Source organism: Struthio camelus, chromosome 24 (assembly GCF_040807025.1).
Source record: "Struthio camelus isolate bStrCam1 chromosome 24, bStrCam1.hap1, whole genome shotgun sequence".
Taxonomy (NCBI): domain Eukaryota; kingdom Metazoa; phylum Chordata; class Aves; order Struthioniformes; family Struthionidae; genus Struthio; species Struthio camelus.
In genome coordinates this window covers 2782807-2803238 of record NC_090965.1, presented here as the reverse complement: position 1 = coordinate 2803238, position 20432 = coordinate 2782807, and the positions used below count along the sequence as shown (strand labels likewise).

At 45.4% G+C, this 20432-nt stretch overlaps 1 protein-coding gene across 1 annotated transcript in view; it reads right to left on the bottom strand.

Moving 5' to 3' along the window:
* LGR6 (leucine rich repeat containing G protein-coupled receptor 6) overlaps positions 1–20432 on the bottom strand; it is a 156598-nt gene that overhangs the window by 35931 nt on the left and 100235 nt on the right. The window contains exons 5-6 of the mRNA XM_068918509.1: positions 15626–15841; positions 6975–7046 (exon numbers count right to left, since the gene is read on the bottom strand). Coding sequence (XP_068774610.1) covers positions 6975–7046; positions 15626–15841 — 288 coding nt within the window. The remainder of the gene's footprint in view (positions 1–6974; positions 7047–15625; positions 15842–20432) is intronic.

The window sequence follows — 20432 nt, the reverse complement described above, 5'->3', positions numbered from 1 at the left end:
GAAGAGAAGCACTTTGGGGGCAGATCACCCTCCCCAGTGTGGACAAGGAGTTGTTACTCCACCTGTAGCCTGGAGGACTTCAGTGTTTTGGACCGGGCCTGAGAAGCAGCCGTTCATTTCCCATCCCTACTTCTGCACCGGGAACCACCTTGCCAGCTCAGCCTTGCGTCAGGATGGGGAGAGAGGAAGCCGCTGAGACATGTTTTCTCTCTCTGCCAACATCACTTTAGGCAAAGAGGGTCTCCTCTGGCTGTGTGTCTCAGGGCAGGAAGGAAACTTGGCAACTGTTTTTGGTTCAGGCCCATGCTCCACACGTGTAGGGGACTCGGCTGTGTCCTTTGGCTAGACCACTGGGATGGCCATAGCTCTTATTTTTACATTTCTCCCTTGGCCTCTTTGCCTCAGAGAAACTGTAGTGCGGTAACTTGAAAATGAGCCCTGAGCAAGTGTCAGGGGCCAGCTCTGGGAATACTCCATGGACTCCATGTTGGGGGATCTGAGTTCTTCAGAGCAGACCTCCTTCATGGAGGGCCTCTCACTTTGTGGACGCAACCATCCCTTGAGCCTTGCTGCAGCAAAAACACCACCACATGGGGATGAATGTCAAAGAGTGCCTGGAGCCACACCTTGCTTGGCAGGGATGTGCAGCAGGAGCTGGAAGCTGATGAGTCCGTATTCGCATTGTGATGCTCACTCCAGCGATCCTCTCCCTGCCAGGTGGGCTGGGGTGCTACTTGGCAGTGCCAGCTCAAGTTCACCTGAGAGCGATTTGAGATCATAGACCTGCTGGAGCCACTGCTTTGTCACCCTCCTACCCCATTAGTATATCAGAAGCCCTAACTTCTTGCCTAAACGGATTTCCTCACCATGTGTTTGTGGCAGCCGGTGCTTAAGGCCACAACACCTCCTTTCCCTGCTTGGGCAAAACAGGCTTAATAGGAGAAAAAACACTTCCTCCTTTTCTTCAAAGCTGAGGAATCAGCTCCCAGCTCAGGGGCGTTTGCAGTGAGGTACTACTGTTTCAGTGGAAGACAGGACGAACCATGCAGGAACCTCTCTACCCCTTTGGCTGCCCTCTCGATATGCTTTCTGTGGTTTGTGCTGCTTTGCCATGTGGACGCCAGGCAATGCTGAGGACCACCTAACACCATTCAAGCTGGAAAGTGCTGAATGATGGTTTGTATGTGCTGGTGCTTGGAGCAAGGAGCTCAGGGACCAGCTCTGAAATTCAGCCTCTGTGTTTAGCTTCCCTCCCCGTGGCTATGTGTGAGACATTGGCGATATATATAGATGTGTGTGTGTGTACATATAGATATATACATACACATACATATTTATATGTATATATGTATTTGTGGATTGTCTCAGGTCACAGAATCACAGAATGATTGAGGTTGGAAGGGACCTCTGGAGATCATCTAGTCCAACCCCCCCCCCCCCCGCTCAAGCAGGGTCACCTAGAGCACATTACCTGGTATTGTGTCCAGACGGCTTTTGAATACCTACGCCTTCCATCCCTTCACCTTCTAGAGAAGCGTGACTTTAGGCTGGGCTGTCTGGTGGTGTTTGGACATCCACCTTCCCTTCCCTTCCGGGTCTGGTCCGTGAAACATTTATGTTCCAAGAAAGTGGAGGGCTAAGTCTAGCATTATCACAATCTGTCTAGGTTAAAATCAGGTACTGCATGGCATGGAGAAACTAGCTTTTTGATGTAATTATTCATCAGTCTTAGCCCTTAGGTTGTGTTCAGATTGGCTGCAAAGATCAAGGACCTTATAAAACTGCTCAGCTTTTCAGGCTAAGGTAGTAAAGAAGAAAACTGGGCACAAGATCAGAGTCACTGTGGAAGTTCCTGTCACAGGGATCCTCCTGTGAGAAATATTGTCTTCATACACTGGTGGGGAACTCAGTTCCCATACTAGCACCAATCAGGCCTTTGGGTGGCATCTTTCCTGGCTGCTACTCTGAAGACAAAGCCTTTTCTCCCCTTGCCACAGTGTCCCCAGCCCTAAGTATGCAAGGACTGAATGTTTCCAAGAATGTAAAAGTTAAGGTTCTTCCATCCAAACGGCAGGAAGTTGCTTATGCTGCCTAACATTTTATAGCTCACATTAAATGGCCTGAAGAGTAATATATTACAGAGCAGGTTTTACAAGGCAAAACAGGAACAGCAAAGTGACATGAAAAGGACTGTAGCTAGAACCTCAGCTTTTGGCATGCCTAACTTCTGCTATTTATAAATATCGTGCTTTTCCCTGGCTTTTTTTTTTTTTTGCTTCATTTCACCTCCCCCACCACACCCAAAGCCACTCTGTCCCCTCAGGGATGCCCCCACCCCACTGCACCATGCTATCCCTAATGCTCTCTTGCCCAGAGAACAACTGACTGCTGGATCTTCCCCTCCAGGCATTCCTATGAATTATAATTTTGTAGATTCCTAGGCAACCCTAAGGTATTAAAAGTTACTGGGCTCTTTGTACTGTATGCACTAGACCTACCAGGAGGAAGCAGCATGCATGCAGTGGGCCCAAGAGCCATGTTCACTAGGCAGATGCAGCTTGCTAGGACCAGCTGCCACTGGCTTTGCTTTGGCATCTCCTGGAAGAGAGTCCTATGGGCAAGAGCTCACAACCTATTTAAAGGACCTATTCCATTACCAAAAGGGCTACAGAAAGTGACACACAAGGACATTTACACTCTGTGACTTACCCTGTGTGTTTGGGTGAGGCTAAAAAATGGCTAGTATTACCCACTTTGACCATCTAATGCCTGATTTCATGACTTGGCCATGCCTGGGGTTTCTTTCCACAGCCCTGCCGTTTGCTCTGTATGATCTCTCTCACAGGCCTATGGGAACTGGTGAGGGAAACTCAGGTTCTTTTGAAACTCTGTTGGGAATCTGGCCAGAGCTGCTCTGACTTGCTTCCAGTCAGTCTGCCTGGGTTTCCTTCCCAGGAAGACTAAGCTGGGGGGCTTAGTAAACAGCCAGATCTTTCCCTGACAGAGAACATTTTCTTTGAGCTGCTTTCTCCAGCTATACATTGCTGTTTGACCAGCCGAGACCTGATGAATACTGCACATTCAATGCTGTCCCCATGCCCCTCACATGCCCATTCCCTGACTACATGCAGCATGGAAAATATGGAACTGCTCTTGTCATGTACTTGGCAGAGACTGCTGCTCACTTGTGCGCAGTAGCTGCAGGTCAATGCAGAGGAAAGATGAAGTCTTTTCCATGTTCTCTTCACCCCTTGCTAGATTAGCTGCCCTTCAAGAATATCAAGCCATCTCCATGAACAGAGATGTTCCATCATGATCTGCTTTTGCAGAAATGATAAGGTCTAGTGCATGTGTCTGTTGTGCTTGTGCCTAGGCAGCTTGCACATTGCTGAGGCCTGCATGGAACAGTGGATGCTGCTTCTCCTAAAGTACTGGCTGCATTTGTAAAATAGGAGTTTCCCTGTCTAGCTGTGTATGAGGAGAAATATTTCCTGCAGGGGAGCAGGGGATTCTGCTCCTGAACTTCCTAGGCTCTTCTGAAAACCCCAAAACAGTTCTTTCCTTTTAAGTTCTATAGTTCTTCAACTATTGTGCCTGGCTTATGATCAGCATCTGACCATAAATACTCATTTTAGGAGCTCTGGAGAAGTTTCTGTCTTCACTAACTCTTACCATCTCACCGCCTTCCAGGAGGTAATGCCCACAGGGTAACTGACAGCACAGTTTGACTTGCACAAGCCAAGAAAATGTGCAAAGTGCTGTCAACAGAATGTAATCATAATCTGAGTTAAAGGGTATGTGCAGAAGACTGTAACAGTCTCCACATGCATGAGAGCTGAGAGGTGATAGGTAGGGTGCAGGTCTAGTAACCTGACTTGTTTCATGCAGCCAAATCCTTAGCTTTTTTTTGCCACAAAGCTTGGCCAGCTTTTAGACAGCAGGGTAGATGAGCAGTAGAGATTAACATGAGGGAGCTGGCTCCTCTTGAGGAACAAAGCGTTTCTCAAAGATCAATGACTTGAATTACTGGTTGGTCTGGAGGTGAGAATTAGATGCTCAGGCCAAAAGGAACAAAAGGCATCTCTCTCTCTCTCTCTAGACAATGCTCCTTTAGTGTGATCAGACAGTGAGGAGGGTCTGGAGACGTCTCCCACAGCACTGTCCTTTGCCTGCAGAGGCAACTCAGGGAGGAAGGGGCCTGTGTGATGCTCACATGCACAAGTCAGGGCTATCAGAGTCTGGATGTAAGCGTTGAGCAATAGAGTCAGGTAGAACCCTACTCTTCCTGGTCTGCAGAGACAGGGCTTCCATTGCTGCAGCCCTGCAGGAGTATGGGAGAGCCCCACTGTTTTGCAGGCTATTAGCCCCACCCCTTCAGGGACAACATGCAGCAGTTCTGTGCTGGGGAACAGTTCTTGTGAGAAGGGTGTTGAGAACAAGAGTGGGAAACACTCAGTTCCCTCCACATTGTGGAAGCATTTCGGAGCTAGAGGAAAGCAGCACTAAAAAGGGGGCATCTCAGATGGGAAACAAAAAGTAAAGGCAGTACTAGAGTGGAACCTGAGGGGAAGAGATGGAAAATGAGCATTCAGCGCAAGTGTCCATGGAAGCCAGATGATCTCTCAGGGCAGTGGATCATCTTTAGTCTTTAGTCTTTCCTACACAGAATCACAGACTCTCAGAATGGCCAAGGTTGGAAGGGACCTCTGGAGATCAGCTAGTCCAACCCCCCTGCTCAAGCAGGGTCCTCTAGAGCATATTGCCCAGGAACGCGTCCAGGCGGGTTTTGAGTATCTCCAGGGAAGGAGACTCCACTACCTCTCTGGGCAACCTGTTCCAATGCTCTGTCACCCTCACAGTCAAGAAGTTTTTTCTCAGGTTCAGATGGAACTTCCTGTGGTTCAGTTTGTGCCCATTGCCTCTTGTCCTGTCACTGGGCACCACAGAGAAGAGTCTGGCCCCATCCTCTTGACACCCTCCCTTCAGATACTTGTACACATTGATGAGATCGCCTGTCAGTCTTCTCTTCTCCAGGCTCGACAGGCCCAGCTCTCTCAGCCTTTCTTCAGAGGAGAGATGCCCCAGTCCCCTCATCATCTTGGTAGCCCTCTGCTAGACTCGCTCCAGTAGCTCCATGTCTCTCTTGGACTGGGGAGCCCAGAATTGGACACAGTACTCCTGGTGAGGCCTCCCCAGGGCTGAGGAGAGGGGCAAGATCACCTCTCTCCACCTGCTGGCAACACTCTGCCTAACGCACCCACCCCAGGATCCCATTGGCCTTCTTGGCCACAAGGGCACACTGCTGGCTCATGTTTAACTTGTTGGCCACCAGGACACCCTGTCCCTCTCTGCAGAGCTGCTTTCATAAATAATATATTTCTACCATAAATAAGGGACCAAATCCTTCTCTGCAACTCCATCCTGCTTTGGATGGGAAGCAGGATGGCTTCAGTCACCTTGGATGCTGACTGCTATGTTGCTGCACAGTCTATATGGACTAAAGCACAGACAGGGCTTTCCTCCATCAGGGAGTCCTCCGCTCCCTCCTGAAATGTGTCTTCCTTTGTGCTGCCTGGATGCCATGACTCTGACCTCATGTATTTGCCTGTGCCCACCAAAAACTCTCGAGGAACAGACCAACCTGACACTGTGACAAGAGGAGACCTGTAGGTCACCAGAAGTGACCATCCAGCCTCCTTTCCCACACCATCCACAGCCTCCTCCCTGACACAGTTTAGCCTCTCCCCAGCTGAGCCCTCCTGGGTGGCCTCAGGATCTGTCAGTCTAAAAGTAAGAGACAATGCATTTCATGAGCCTACCCATGAGGAGTGTGTTTAGGGACCAAGGACTTGCCTGCTGCTCCCAGTTTCACCCAGTTTCTGTGTTCTGGCACTGTGACTGGCACAGAAAGGCCCTGTTTCCTTGAATGCCGCTTGAATACTGGGAAGTGTCACCCCTCCTTTTGCTATGTCCCAGGCCCCCTAGTTCTCCCTGGCAAGGAGTGCAAGCCTGACTCTGATCCCAAGGCCTGCACGGAGGAACATGTTTCTGCAAAACTGAGGGCAACAGACACCTCTTTCAGAGCCTTGATTTATTTGCTTGTTTATGTTTTATCCTAGGCCAATGCATGGCACATGAGACCAGAGCAACTCACACTGCAGCCAAAGATGCTGCGTGTGCAAGGCAAGGCCTTCAGATTTAAGTCTTTCTGAGTTCAGGGTCACCCGTGTGCTTCTAATGAAGTTGTGTCCTGGAGGAGAGTTTACTCCTGCTTCCCATCTTCCCCCATGGCCTCTTGATAGATTGGCTACCCAGCAGTGCCAGAAACTGTCTCATGGTGCAAGGCACAGACAAAGCCAACTGGCTCTGGGAGTTTCTAGGTGACATGAGATGCTTGTCAAACCTCTCAAGGAGGGATATTCCAAAGATCCGCAAGGATTTTATCAGCCTGGAACTCAAGCCATCCCCACATTTTCATTTTGGTGGAATCAAGCCTTTTGGAGCCTTTGGGACCATGTGCATGCAGTGAGGAGGTGGGGACACACCTCAAGCAGGGCATGTATGCAAGCTCTCTGGATTTCACCAGGACTAGATGCGTGGCCAGGGCTCCAGAGATTCCCTCCCAGCCTCTGTCACCCACAGGCACAGACCCCTTCTGCTGCAACAGCCCAGCCTGTCCAGCTTGGGATGTTGGCACAGGCAATATGCCAATGGCATCTGCCCACTTGGCTTGTGCCTGGAGCCAGCCCTACTGCACCACCCTCAGAGAGCAGGTCTGAATGGGAGCACAGTGGGAGCTGTCCCAGAGACATGTGAGCTGTGTTGGCAGGTGCCTAACCCTTGCCAGGGGGCATGGTGGATCTCAAATGGCTTCGTGAATGCACACTGTACCCCAGTTCTTGGGCAGCAGCATAGCACCCTAGGGATGAATGCACACAAGATGTTTAGCACAGAGAAGAAAACAGGTAACTCACAAAGTTTCCAAGCTGTGCAGCCCATCAAAGCCATTGGCACCCAGGCTTTGGATCCGGTTGTTGTGCAGGTGCCTGTGAACAAAATAGAGATATTCAATGCCTAATTTATCTTTTCTTGCCAATCTGATCTGTAGTCCAGAGACATCCTGCATGCTGAGTTTGGCCTGGGTAGGGGTAACACCATGAGTTATGAGGTTTCCTCTCATCTCATGAGGCAAAGCACATACTAGATGCAACAGTGCATGCAGAGCAGCTACAGAGCTCCCATTTTCCCCAGGCTGACACAGGAGTTTTCCTGAGACCTCCACTTTCACAGGTGCTGAGTGGGTTTGAATGCATGTGCTTAAACAAGAATCCTCATGAGCTGCTCTAGATCTTACCTTACCTTGCTAACATAGTTTGGGCCCAATCCTGCAAAGTGCTGTGCAGTTTCAGTAGCCATTCATAGGCACTGGGTGCTGTCTAAGGACAGAGTCATATCTGGGTTCCTCAGAGCCTTAATAACAGCAAGAAGACTTTTGAGTTCAGAATCATACTGTTAGTCATGGTTATATTATCTTTTCTTGCAAAAAAATGAATGTACTGCCAGATCCTGGATTAACTCCCTTTTGAATGCAGTAAAAATTATCTTCAGTTTAATGCTTCAAAATGTCTGGCTGGAGTGGAGGGACTATGTGACATGCACACATACAAACATCTAGGGGCTTTAGCCACCTGGCTTCCATTACAGCTGGTGGGAGCCACATGACTAATTGTGCATCTGAATGCACAATAGTGTTCAGGTGCACAGAATGTCCCTCTGAAACCCTACTCAAGGGCACCTTGAAGTAGGTATAGAAAGATCTTGTGAGTAGCCTGGGGAATGTCTGCTGAAAAACAGGAGAAGACAAAACACTCTTGTCTAGACTGCACTTCCACCAGCATGTGCTTAAGCACATTAGTGATGTCCATGTTTGCACCAGGACAGCCTGTGTGGAGAAATGCCCACAGAGGAGGTAAGGTCTTCTTGGGCAGGATACTCCTTTTTGTCTCTATCAGTGCAGGTTTCCCCATCAGTTCATTTTACATCTCAGGAGTCTCCTTTAACATGGAGTAGCTTGTGGTTAATCTGTTGCCACACTGTTTTCCTTCATCTCTTTCTCCCTTGCCCATGCTCTAGGATGTAACAGGCTTTGTCCAATACTGCTGCCTCCTTCCAAGAGCCTGGGGGAGACTCCAAACTGGCAGGTGGATCAGTGATTTTTTCGTTTCTTGTTGCTTGATCTTAATCTGTCTCAGCTTGAAAAATCTTTCACTCTCCCTGGATTCAAGTGTGAACTGTTTGGCTGAGCACACACAGCTCCCACTGCCAAGTATTCTGGGGTAAAACATGAGGGAGCTGGGAGTGGAAGAACAGGTAGGCTCTAGGGCAGGTTGGTAGGGACTTGCAAAACAGTGTGCAGCTCAGAAAACGGCCCAAACAGGAAGTTTGGCATTAGGATGAGACCATACAAACATTTCAGAGGAAGGGGAAGGGAGGCGAAAGGTGTATGATAAAATACGTTTGCTCCCTTGAGCAAATGGTGGAGAAGAAAAGGATGTTGCCTGCAAGAAAACTTGGTTTGACTGTCACTCTTAGAGGAAGAAAGAAGCGGAGATCAAAATCCAAGTCAGGAGCTTTGAGGAGAAATTTCACTTTGTCACAAGATAAGAAGTTCAAGCTGGGATGGTTTCCTTTTCAATTTTATGGAGTGGTTTCAGATCATATTGCCTTCACTTGAGACTTCCAATGTAAGATGATGCCAGACATTTGTGTCCCTCTGAGCACTGGGTACTGCATTTGGTAAAATGGGGGCTTGGATCCGGAGTTGCTCTCTGTAAGTCCAGCAAGAGGTACTAGAAGGATGAGCTGCTGAGTGGAACTCCATCACTTGGCCAATACCTCTTTCTACTGTGAGAGAATGGTTTGAGGAGGAAATGCTTAACCCTAGGGAAAATGTGAGCTCCTCAGAGCTTATCAGGATGGCATGTCAGGCGATCTTGTCTCAGCTCAGAAATGCTGAACAGCTTGAACTGACCAGTATCACTCAAGTCACACAGGGAAAGAGAATAGAGAAGCAATCACCTGTTGGTTTAAATTTGTCTCTAAAATGCTTTGTTTGGAAACAAAGTAATAAAAATCATTAGAAGGTGTTCTTTGTTGGGGAGAAAATTACAAGTGACCAAAAAAATAGAATTATAAAGAAAATTGCTATCCAGTCTTAACTCTAGAGTTGTTACCCAACTACACGACAATAACAGAAATGAGAGTTTGAATGCTGTATAACCTGGAAAGGTAAACACTTAAAAAGACATTCTTTTCTTCCATCCTGCCTTTTTTCCCCTTCCTCTGGTAAGCACATTTTAACAAGTGGAATTGCAACATCCTTCGCTGGAGATATTCAAAACCCATCTGGATGTGATCCTGGGCAATATGCTCTAGGTGACCCTGCTTGAACAGGGAGGTTGGACTAGATGATCTCCAGAGGTCCCATCCAACTTAAACGATTCTGTGATTCTGTGATTCTGTGATCTCTAGTGTTTGTCAATTTGAGCTCAGCCCACATGGCATTATATTCTGACCTGCAGATTACAGCTGGTTTGATAGCAGATCTAGATATTTGGTTCTGGGCTATAAACAACCATCTCTTGATGCAAAGACATGAGAATTCTGTAAGCACCCCCTACTGGAACTGGTATTCACCACTGTCCTCAGTAAGAGCAACAAGCTTAAAAATCTATGTATTTCCCTTTGCCGGCCAATACCATGATACCATGATAAATTTGAGGCAATCATCCATGAAGGTAGTTTTGCCCAGGAAGGAGCAGGACAGTCACTGTTTTTCTCTAGGCTAGCTTCCGAACCAGCTATGTTTTCTACCGGCTGTGTTTAGTACACCTTCACTAGCAAACGGTGATGGATCTCTTTGCAAAAGCAATCACCATGGCTGGCTTTCCCACTGACTGGCCTCCAACAGGATGATAGACAATTTCCCTACATGCTTCCGCAGCGGAGTGAGTACTACGGCATGTCATGATGGCTTCCTACACTTTAAGATAGGTTACCTTTTCTGCTGCATCAGGTGAACCTATGCTATCTAGCGCTGAAAGGCAGCATAATCTGTGGCTGCACAATGGCTGTAGAGTACAACGTTGCCATAATCCCTTGGGCAGGCTAGAGAGAGACACTTCACCTTACTTAGTCTCTCAGTTGATGAGAGTTCAGAAGCACACCAGAAAAAAATATGTACAAGACTCCTTTTTTTTCACACCAAAAACACAGCAATTTCTAGAAGGAAGATTTTCTGCCCCAGTCAACAATTTCTTATCACGAAATGGGCTTAAAACAAGATTAATCCAAATCCTCCCTGAAGAAGTCCTTGTAGAATTTATTTCATTTCCCTTTCACTCTCATTTCCTTGTATTTTTCCAGTGGATGAAAAGAGCCTGGAGAACAGTCTTGTATTGAACTAAGAAACAGCCCAACACAAGCAGTAGCATTGCTGGCTTTCCAGTTTGGTCTGGAAATGCCCCCTCCAAGGGGACAGCGTACCTCTAATGTATTGTCTTACACACAAGCAAAAGTGGTTAGAGCTAGTGTGCTAAATACTAGTTCAGTAATGGTTATTGCTTGCATAAACGGGAAAGTAGACGATAAGGAAAGGGAAATGGTATTGCATCTGGGCAGTGCATTGGTGAGACCAGCTCTGGAAGGTTAAATGTATTTCTGGTATCCACATTGCTAACTGGATGTTGGCATTTTGGAGTGGGTGCAGAGAAGAGCCATAAAAATGATCCAAGGACTGGAAAAAACTAGGATATAGACTTAAGGAACTCAGTCTCTGTTTAATTTATTAAAAATAAGATCAAGGGGATGAGTGTAGTGTAACATATAGGATCTCTTCCTGGTTAGAAATGGGTACTAAAATGGTTCTGTGATTTAGTGTAGAAAAGAATAAGAAGAACAAATGTATGAAGTCAAAGCAAAAAAAAAAATTCAAATGGGAAATATGGCCTTTTTTTTTGTTAGCACTGAGGATGATTAACCACTGGAACAAACTACAAAGAGGATTCTCCGTTTCTTTCATTTCTAACAACTTCATTTTTTCTTCTTATAAAGGATAAATGCAACCATTTTCCATCAGTTATTTGCATTAGACGATCTTGAACTGAGTTCAAACCCTGACATGGTCTGAGTTCTCCCATTGCGCCAGCCATTGTCATGAGGAATTTCCAGCCTGATCATGGCAAAACTGTCCTTTTCCTCTTTCTGGCCAAGGGTAAGTAGAGAAATCTAAATCATAAACAGTACAGAGTCACTCCTGGCAGTGAACAACCAGCCATTAGACTTGTGTGGTGTAGAAGAGAGCTCAATTAGAAGTGGCATTGTCAGGGTTGTATCAGGAGTGGTATTCATTTCTTCCTCCGGCACTGGACAGGGAAACCCACTTTTTCCAAGGCAAAATGCTTGCTCCTCGGAGAGATAAGGCACTTTTGCAAATTAAAAGGCCAGTGAATGGGACCCAGATATCCTAGGTGATATTGTTCTTAATAATAATGAATTGCACATGACTGGCATTTCCCCCCCAACCCTGAGGTTCCAAACAGGAGCGGTTCTCAGACGGGGACTTGTTTACTCCATTTTACAAGTGAAGAAAGTGATGCATAGGCTCATTCTAGTGCTCTGAGCTAACACACTGGGGCTTGTTGTGTTGGGGAGATTTGAGTCCCACTCTGTCCTCTGATATCTGCTGAAATTACTGGTGCTCAGCACCTTTGGAAAGCAGGGATGAGATGTTTGACATTTGCTCCCAGCCATGGAGGGTACTGAAAATCAGTGTCCCCTTTTGAAAAACTTGACCAAAATGACTAACACCTGAGCAAGGACTGAAATGGGAATGGAAACCGAGAGTCTTGGAAACTAAGTCACTAAAGACACTAGACACTAAAGCATGCCGTTAGAGGTAAAGATGCATCATGTCTTTAGATGGTAAAAGCTGTATGAAAGAGAAAAGTGAAAAGAATCTTCTTCATTGACTGCCTTCAGTTTTCCACACTTCAGTTCTCTATACATCACTCTGCTGGAAAGGCTGGTGGGTGACCTAGGAGGAAAGTTGAGTTGTTTGTCCTGCACAGTAAAACAACAGCTAAAATTCAGGCCACTTGAATGTAAAGTGATGTAGAAGGGGGAAAACCAGCCTTACACGAGCATACGCAGGCTCTTAAATATCTACAGACGCTTAGGAATGAGGTCCTGATGTTCAATAGCTGCCAAAAAAGCAGACTGAATGATAGGAATGACTAGAAAAGAAAAAAATGGCCGATAGAACAGCATTATGCCATTGTACAAATTAATGGTTTTCATATTCATTACAATGTGCAGTTCTGGTCTCTCCACTTCCAAAGTGCAGAGGAATGAACAGGTGTGATCTGCAGACTAAATTCTGATTATGAAACAGCTAACTGGAAAGGACTGGAAAAATTACACTGACGGAGGGGTATGACAGACAGCTCCAAATACGTGGATGGCACAGAGAAGATAAGAGACCGTTCATTGTTTCCCCTAGTGCAAGAGTGAGGGGGGCATTAGGCAGAACTAACCAGCAGCAGGATGAAAACAACACAAGGATGCACCTCTTCACACCAAGGAGCATTAGTCTGTGGAACTCCTTGCCACAAGATATTGTGAATGACTAAAGTTTCCTTTTTTTTTTCTGCAAAAGGAAATTGGACAAATTCATGGACAAAAAAAATCCATCAATGGGTCTTACAAATACAAAACTCATCTCTGATCTGGGAAATCTCTGAATCACAAATGAACCTGTGAATGTATTCTGAGGAAGCAGAACAATCATCTTACCCTGTTCTTACATTTTCTTTAGCCATTTGATGCTGGCCCATGCTGGGACAGCTTGTAGGGCTGAAGATACGTTTGGTTTGCCCCCAAGTGCAGCTGTTAATATGTTTTTGTCCTTTCCCAGAGTGTCTATTTTTGAAACACCTGTGCAAGGAGACTGTGTGGCATTGTGGGAATTCCTGGCTACAGTTTCCAAATTTGTCCATTTGAGATTTTACTTCTGGGCTAGTGGACCCCTCTAAGGACCATGGCTGGCAGAAGCACTTTGAGTCCTGATTTGGGAGTTGACACTCTGCTGAATTCAGCCCACAGAGGAGACCAGGGACTTTAATGAGAACTGTTTCATGCACTTCATTAGCCTGTCAGCACAGCAGCATGGGGATTTCAGATACTCATCTTCTAAATGAAAAAGAAAGAAGAATGCCCAAGAAAGAAGATGCTTTTGTAAAAAAAATCTTTGCATCATATAAATTATTAGCTGTTTAGGACCAGCTCTACTTGCAGATGCTAAGACACATTCTGTCCTGAGTAGATCAGACTCGTGGATTTCATGATGACTGATTTATATGAGGCTCTGCTTACTGAACACCCTGCAGCTCTAGTTAGAAACCTACAACAGCAATATATGGGAATAAGATCAGGGAATTCCTCAATGGAGGTGTAATTTATTAGCAGCGACTGAACCTCTTAACTTGTTCCATATTGAGGCTTGTATATTCTGGTGTTGATTCTATCCATCATTGCTGCGAGATCAGCCATATCTCTCCAAAAGGCCCAAGGTGTGCGGAGGAGGAATAGCACATCTTTGCACCTGGGAAGGTCGTGCCCTCAGCCATGGTCAGCCATGTCCGTGCTCATGAATCATACTATAAATAAGATTCCTCTATGCTCCTCCACATTTACTCTTAACTCTCCTCCCCCAGGTGCTCATTTTAATACCTCCCAGGCCAGAAGTTTCCTGAAGTTTATGGTAGCTGCTAGCTCTTCTTTTCCATCTATGTGTAAATTCAGACACTTGCATAAAAATGCACATATGTATCATTTGTATCCCAGCAGGGAAAGTCTCCTTGCAAACTGTACTGCCTAACTTGGCTGCCTTTTCAGAGTGTGTGCTTCTCTGCTTGGCGGGTGAGTCTGAAGCAAGGAAATATCTCTGGTAGGGGTACAGGAGGAACACCGGGTGACTTTCCACTGGTTACGTGCTGATAGGGGTATGCATGGAAGCATGGGAGAGATTTATGGAGCTTGTTCTGCCAAACACTTGTGATCCCACAAAAATGTACCATCATGTCCCACAGTGCCTGGCAGGATCACACGTGTTCCTTTCCAGTTGTCTGTGGTAGGACATTTTTCTCTCCCTTGTGACCTAATGGCCAATGACTTTTATTTCTTAAGCTTGCCTGATTAATTAAGAAGTTGCTTCTCACCTAAAGTATGGGATAAGCCAGAATGAAAGCAGCATACTTTTGAGACTGAAATAATAACCCAAATGTCAGCTCACCCTCTGTGCTAGCTATTAAAGCTGAATGAAGTGGTTGCATTACGATGGTCGTGGGATGCCTTGGTAGAATGGGCGCTATTGTGGGTGAAAACTACTTATTTGACATTCCTCAAGTTGCTCTTAGCATTTCTTCTAAATAAGCCTTTATGATTATCTAAACAACTGAAGTTGATGCTTAATAAAAATCTGGACAGTGCTTTGTCCAGGCACTTTCTATGCTAGATGGATTCAGTAAACACTTTAAATTTTGGAAGTGAAATAACTGCAAGACTTTCACTAGGCCCCACATACCAGTGTTGCTTAATTGCCTCGTAGCAACAGACATATTACCAAAATAAAAGGTAGCATTTTGTGTAGATATAGAATTTCTGGAGTTACTGGCAATCACACCTGAAGTTACTGATCAACACAAAAAAAAAGTGACTAGATGATCTGCATATGTAAACTTCCATTTAAAAGATAGATAAAATGTAAGCCTCTGTTAATGGAAAGGACTCACCCCGTGGCGAAAAATGTAAATGTATCCCATTTGGCCCAGGTGACCTCTGAGAGCAGCAGCATTCTCCACATTGCTCTGAATGCTATCAGTAAAGTGTTTATAATGCACACAGGACAATAACATGCACCAAAGGGTTTCTGATCATCGCAAAGAATCTGTAGTTGATCAGTATACATAATACAGTCATGCATGTAAGCATATGCAGGTGAGGACAAGGTGTTGAGATGAGACCTTTTGTTTAAAATCAAAGTTGGTCAAAAAGTCTCCTTGGCATGTTTTCCAAGAAAAATATATTGCTTTTTGACCTGAATGAAAATTGTTGCAATTTTTTTTCCATGTAGACAGAAATTCAGGCAGTTTTAACATGGGGAGCAGAGAGGAAATAGAAATGATAAACTTTTTGTTACTTGAATTTTGCAGGAAAAAATATGCATTTTGTTTTCAGATACTTATCTTTCTTATGCAAAGCATTTTTTGAAAAATGTTGGGGAGCTTTTTAACTATTCAGTGAAAAATGGGGAAACCATGAAAAAAGTTGAAAGAAAATTTTAGCATTTCATATCAAATGATGGGGATTCTTTGAGTCTCTTGAATAAAACCTCTGGCTGCCACCTCTGGAGCAAAAAGCTATTTCTCATGAGCAAGTAGCAGGGCTTTCCCTGTGATGTCTGGTTTCCCCATGAGAGGAAGACACCACTTGCTCAGGCATGGTCAACACATTGTCCCAGCTGGAAGATGCTGTGACTGTGACAGAATAACAAGTGGAGAAGGCTTACAGCACCACGAGGCTACTGAGGTTCTGGAAGGCGTAATCGGGAATGTGCCAGATCTGATTGAGAGCCAGGGTCATGGCCTGCAGCGCTGGCAGGTGGTTCAGAGCTTGGACAGGGATCTCCGTCAGAGCATTATCGTCCAGCCACAGGTGACGTAAGGAAAGCAGCCCCTCAAAGCTCTTCTCAGGCACCTCAGAGATAAGGTTTGCATCCAGGCGTCTGAGTGGGAAAGAAACAAGGTGAGGATAAGTGAGAGACTGATCTAGCGTTTATTTCTGTGCCCACAGTGTTGCGTAAAAGGAGTTTTGGTGCCAAGGCAGCATGGATTGATAACCAGGGAGATTGGGGTAGTCTGTAAATAGTTATTAGCATAAGAAGGTCTCAATGCAAGGCTCCTACCTGTGCTCACAGAGGATATTTGACCTGCTAAGGCACCACCAAGGATGGTCCGCTCTCCATAGCCCATCTATTGCTGTCAGGGCTGCCAGCTCTTTAAACAAAGCATCTGGGCTAAGTCCCATTCTCCTTTCATGAAGATCCACCAAATGGCTACTAACTAGCTGTGGCTTGCAGGCACCCCACTTAAAAATGAGGATCAAAGCTACATTTCCTGGGGCTGGGCTTGCCATGGAGCTGCCCGAACCTTATAGGGCAAGCATTGTGCACTGTGCCTCTGACCTGTGCAAGCACAGCCCTGTCCTGAAGACCCCACAGCCCACTCAGACCTACCGCGGCAGGATGTACAGGAAACCCAGACGATATGGGCAAAGTCTCATTCCTGAGGAAAAGGATTTGCCTAGAAATTTGAGATATGTGGTAACCCTGCTTGGGGTCCTGCATTAGGTCTGAGCAGTCAGAGCTACCTACAAAACTATGAGGTGCAGGAAACATGGAGAGCAAGTCAGACCATACGTCATAACACAGGAATTAAGCCTGCACTCTCTGTATTGCACATGTTCAGGCCTTTCTTTCTCCTTGGTTTGCCAATTGCTTTTTTTTAATCATCATGGAAACCTTAAGGCGGTTGAAAAGCAGTGGTTTAATTTAGTTGGAAACTTTATTTTTCGAGATATGTTTTTGTTCTGAATCCGTATGAGAGGCCAAAAAATATTAAACTTATTATGAAACAAGAAAGTTAAAAAACTAGCTTTGAGAATTATCTCCCTAAAAGATATCTTGTTTCAACAGTGGTGGGCAGGATCTAATGTGTTACCTATAGATTTTAAAATCAAACTATTAGAGAAAAACACTTCAAATATGGAAGAAGAACCATGGACCAATTATACCAAGGAGAAAGAAAATTCTGATTTCAATTCATGGGCAACAAAGCTTGTTGTTTTTCCAAATAGTCTAAAAGAAAGTTCTCTGAATTCAAACTGCAAAGAGAAAGCACTTTTTCTCTTATGAAGGCATGAGAAAAGGAAGTTAGTAAAACTGTTAGGGCCTCAGCCCTCGAATCAAAGATCCTCCAGAAACAGAATGTGACATAGAAATTAGTATTTTTTTACTACAGAAATTAATATTTTGACAAAAGTTGAACACTGGAACACAGCCCCAGACAGTTGCCCCTGTCCAAACACTTGTCCAAAAGGGCACACAGAACTTTCATAGATCACAAGCCAGCGCCGTCATGAACTTCAAATCTGTGGTAGGAAACCAAAAGCTCCACTTTCACGTGCCATGGAGCAGGGAATATCTCAAGCATGAGCTGTAGTCTAGGGGTCTGCAGTGAGGTGAGGGTGGTATTTGCTAGGTGAAATTCTTAGGTGGTCCTAGGAAAGGGACCTCTTTTATGCTACAGAGAAAGACATTTTCTGTACTGAGGTCTGACCTGAGCAGGCATTCATCCCTTACCCCAAATCTGGGGATCTGTATCTGGTCAAGAAGTACAACAGAGCCTTCCTTAGCCCTCCCTTGGACCACCATCATTTAAATGCAATGTACAAGTCTTAACACAATTGTCTAACACTAACTGAAATGATAATTCTAAAGTCGATTAAGTAACTATGTCAGTCCTCCCATTTTACCATATTAATGATTTTCTCCAGGTTACAGTTTGCATTCCTGTGAGACAGCATTTCCTGTTGCAAGGCTGTTCAACTGAAAGTTTTTCAGTCAGCTCTAATGACTCTTTTGTGGATAACTGGAATGAATCACACCCAGAGTTCAGTATCATTGCCGTAGCATTTGCATCTTTGTCCAGAAGGCTAACACAAGATAGCGTATGCTTTTGTCTTGAAGAAGGTGTCCATGTTGCAAGCTCTGCCTCAATTTATCTCCTGTCGCCAAGACTACAGACAAATCAGAGCACAGCATCATGCATCTTCTTGAGAAAGCAAATCTAAAGACTAAAGAGCAGAAAAGTAAATCCTGCAGCAGCTCAGGGTAAGACTGAAAAGCCTAGTTGAAAAATTTCATCAAAATGTTTTGGGACAAACAAGAACTTTTTGACCAAATTTAAAACTTGTGTGGGAAACATTAATCTTGGCTTTATTTTTCCATTCCTTCTTCAGCATAAGAGTTTTGTTAGTTTTTGGCATCATAATTTGTTATTCGGAAAAAAAAAACCTGCTTACTTTTCATAGAGACATGCTTTCGTCCAAATTTCTATATGTTTACTGAAACTTGTTTTAAGACGAATGTTCTGTTTTAAGTTTAATTAAAGAACAGACAATGAAAATATCCACTTAGAATAGTTATCATTTTTCCAAACCAAATTAAGCTTTCAGAAATGGAGATGCTAAAACAGAACCAAGGGCTAGTATACAAGGCTGAATTGTTCATGAGAAGGATTGTTTATAGCCAGGAAGTGAGATGGCCCCTGGGCTATTTAGTTTCATGTCCCACTTTGGTCATGAGCTCCTGGGCAAAGCCACAGGCACAAGCCACAGGGGATTTGTCTTCTATGTCATTGTGCCCCAGGTGTTAGGGAAAGAGTTAATGCAGCTGGATATTCTCCACAGCCATTTAGTGTGTGCTCAGGGAAGGCACTTTTTACATCCATGGTCTTTAGGTATCAGAGAAGTATCAGTGAGGTAGGATGGGTAAGTAAGTGGTGGATTTTTTTGAAGCACTCAGTTTTAAGTTTTGAAATAAAAAAGCTCATTTCCAAAACCATGAATGAGCACAGAGAGACAATGGCAGATGGGGGAACTCAAATTATACCCTGCTCCAGCTTTTCCCAGGCCCATCACAGGAGAGCATTGAACCCATCAAAGGCTCATCTCCACGAGCATAGAGATCACAGAAGCATAATGGCAGGTGGGGGAACAAAAATTACCTACTCAGAGGAATGGACACCCTGTATGGGCTCCTCCCAGGGCTGTCCCAGGAGACCATCATCCCCGTGGACGAGATATGAAACCCAGCAAGATTAGGCAACTGGAGCAGCCCTTCCAAGCAAATTACCCATGTGTCCATGGTCCATGGTGCCAGCAACTGGAGTGAGTGAGGGTCTGCAAGTGAGTGTGTGTGTGTGATTGCTAGCAAACGTCAAGCCAGACCAGCTGGCAAGTAGGTGAAGTAACCTGAGAGTGAGGTATACGTCTCCCTGAGGGTGAGACCACAGAGGCAGTAGGCTACTGGGGGGACCAGAGGAGTCCTGGCAGGTTGCCAGGGAGATTGTGGGGGTATGGATGTCAACTGAGACCCATTTGTGCGTGTGTGTGTGCATGTCTGTATGAGTGTTTGTGTCTAGGCTTGAGGCACTTGGAAGACTGAGGATGCAGAATGACCTACTGAATGGACTGTGTGTCCAAGGCTAGCTGGGGGAGGGATCCGCTGCGTGTGTATGTGTGTGAGTGAAAGGGCCTGTTCCAGCAACTGGACTGGGGCTGTGGGCCTCGAGGGCTCCTGTGCCCAGGTGCCAGCAACTAGGGAGACTGGCAATCCAGGGGCCAGCTACTGGGTGGTCTGAGTGTCTAAGCCCAGCTGCTGGATTTACACACATTGTACAAATGTATACATGTATATCTCACTAATGGACCTTCCTCCTGACCAGCCAGAGGGGGGAATAAGATGAGGCTGTTGGTGCTGCGTCTGAGTGCGTTCTGAGAGTGTCTTTCCACATTGATCTGTGTGGCCAGCCATGTATACATGTACAAATACATATATGTTGTATATGTGTGTTGGTGTGGGTGCCTACTGGGATTACACGCTCAGCCTTGCTACAGGTTGGACCTAGGAACATGGAACTGTGGCAGCCTTGTCCGGTGGGGCAACCATATTTGGCCTCCTTACCTAACACTCAGATACCTATGTACCTCTGTAGATCTGTAGGTTTAGTACAGGGGCAATAATTGTGATTTGTCTAAGAAGTTGTAAATGCTCATGAATGAGGAGAAGCTTCAAACATACTGCAGATCCAAGAACACTAGAGCCGGGCTCTAGCAAGTCTGTCTCTGCTCTGTGTGTCTATGTCCTGCTGTCGACAAGATATCACTTCTGTATAACTAAAATAAACCACAAGTCTTCCATCTCTTCACCTTTGTGGTGGATGGCTGGTGAAAATTAGGCATGTTGTGATGGATGTGGCTGCTGTCTGTGTGAGACAATATCTGGAGAGCAGTGTGCTCAGGGAGGGAAAGCAAAGTCCTTGGTAAGCTTCAGCCACATAATCACTGGCTTAATCTACCTGGGAGCGTGAAAATCAGACATCAGTCAGATTATTTGGTGGAGTAAAAAGGAGACTTTCTGCTGGTTGCAATAAGCTGGACAAGGACCTGAAGAAAGTCAGAAACAGTGGCCTATTCGGAGCATAGTACACCAGACAGTACTCCTATTTGTAGCTACTGAAGTTAAAATCAGGAAC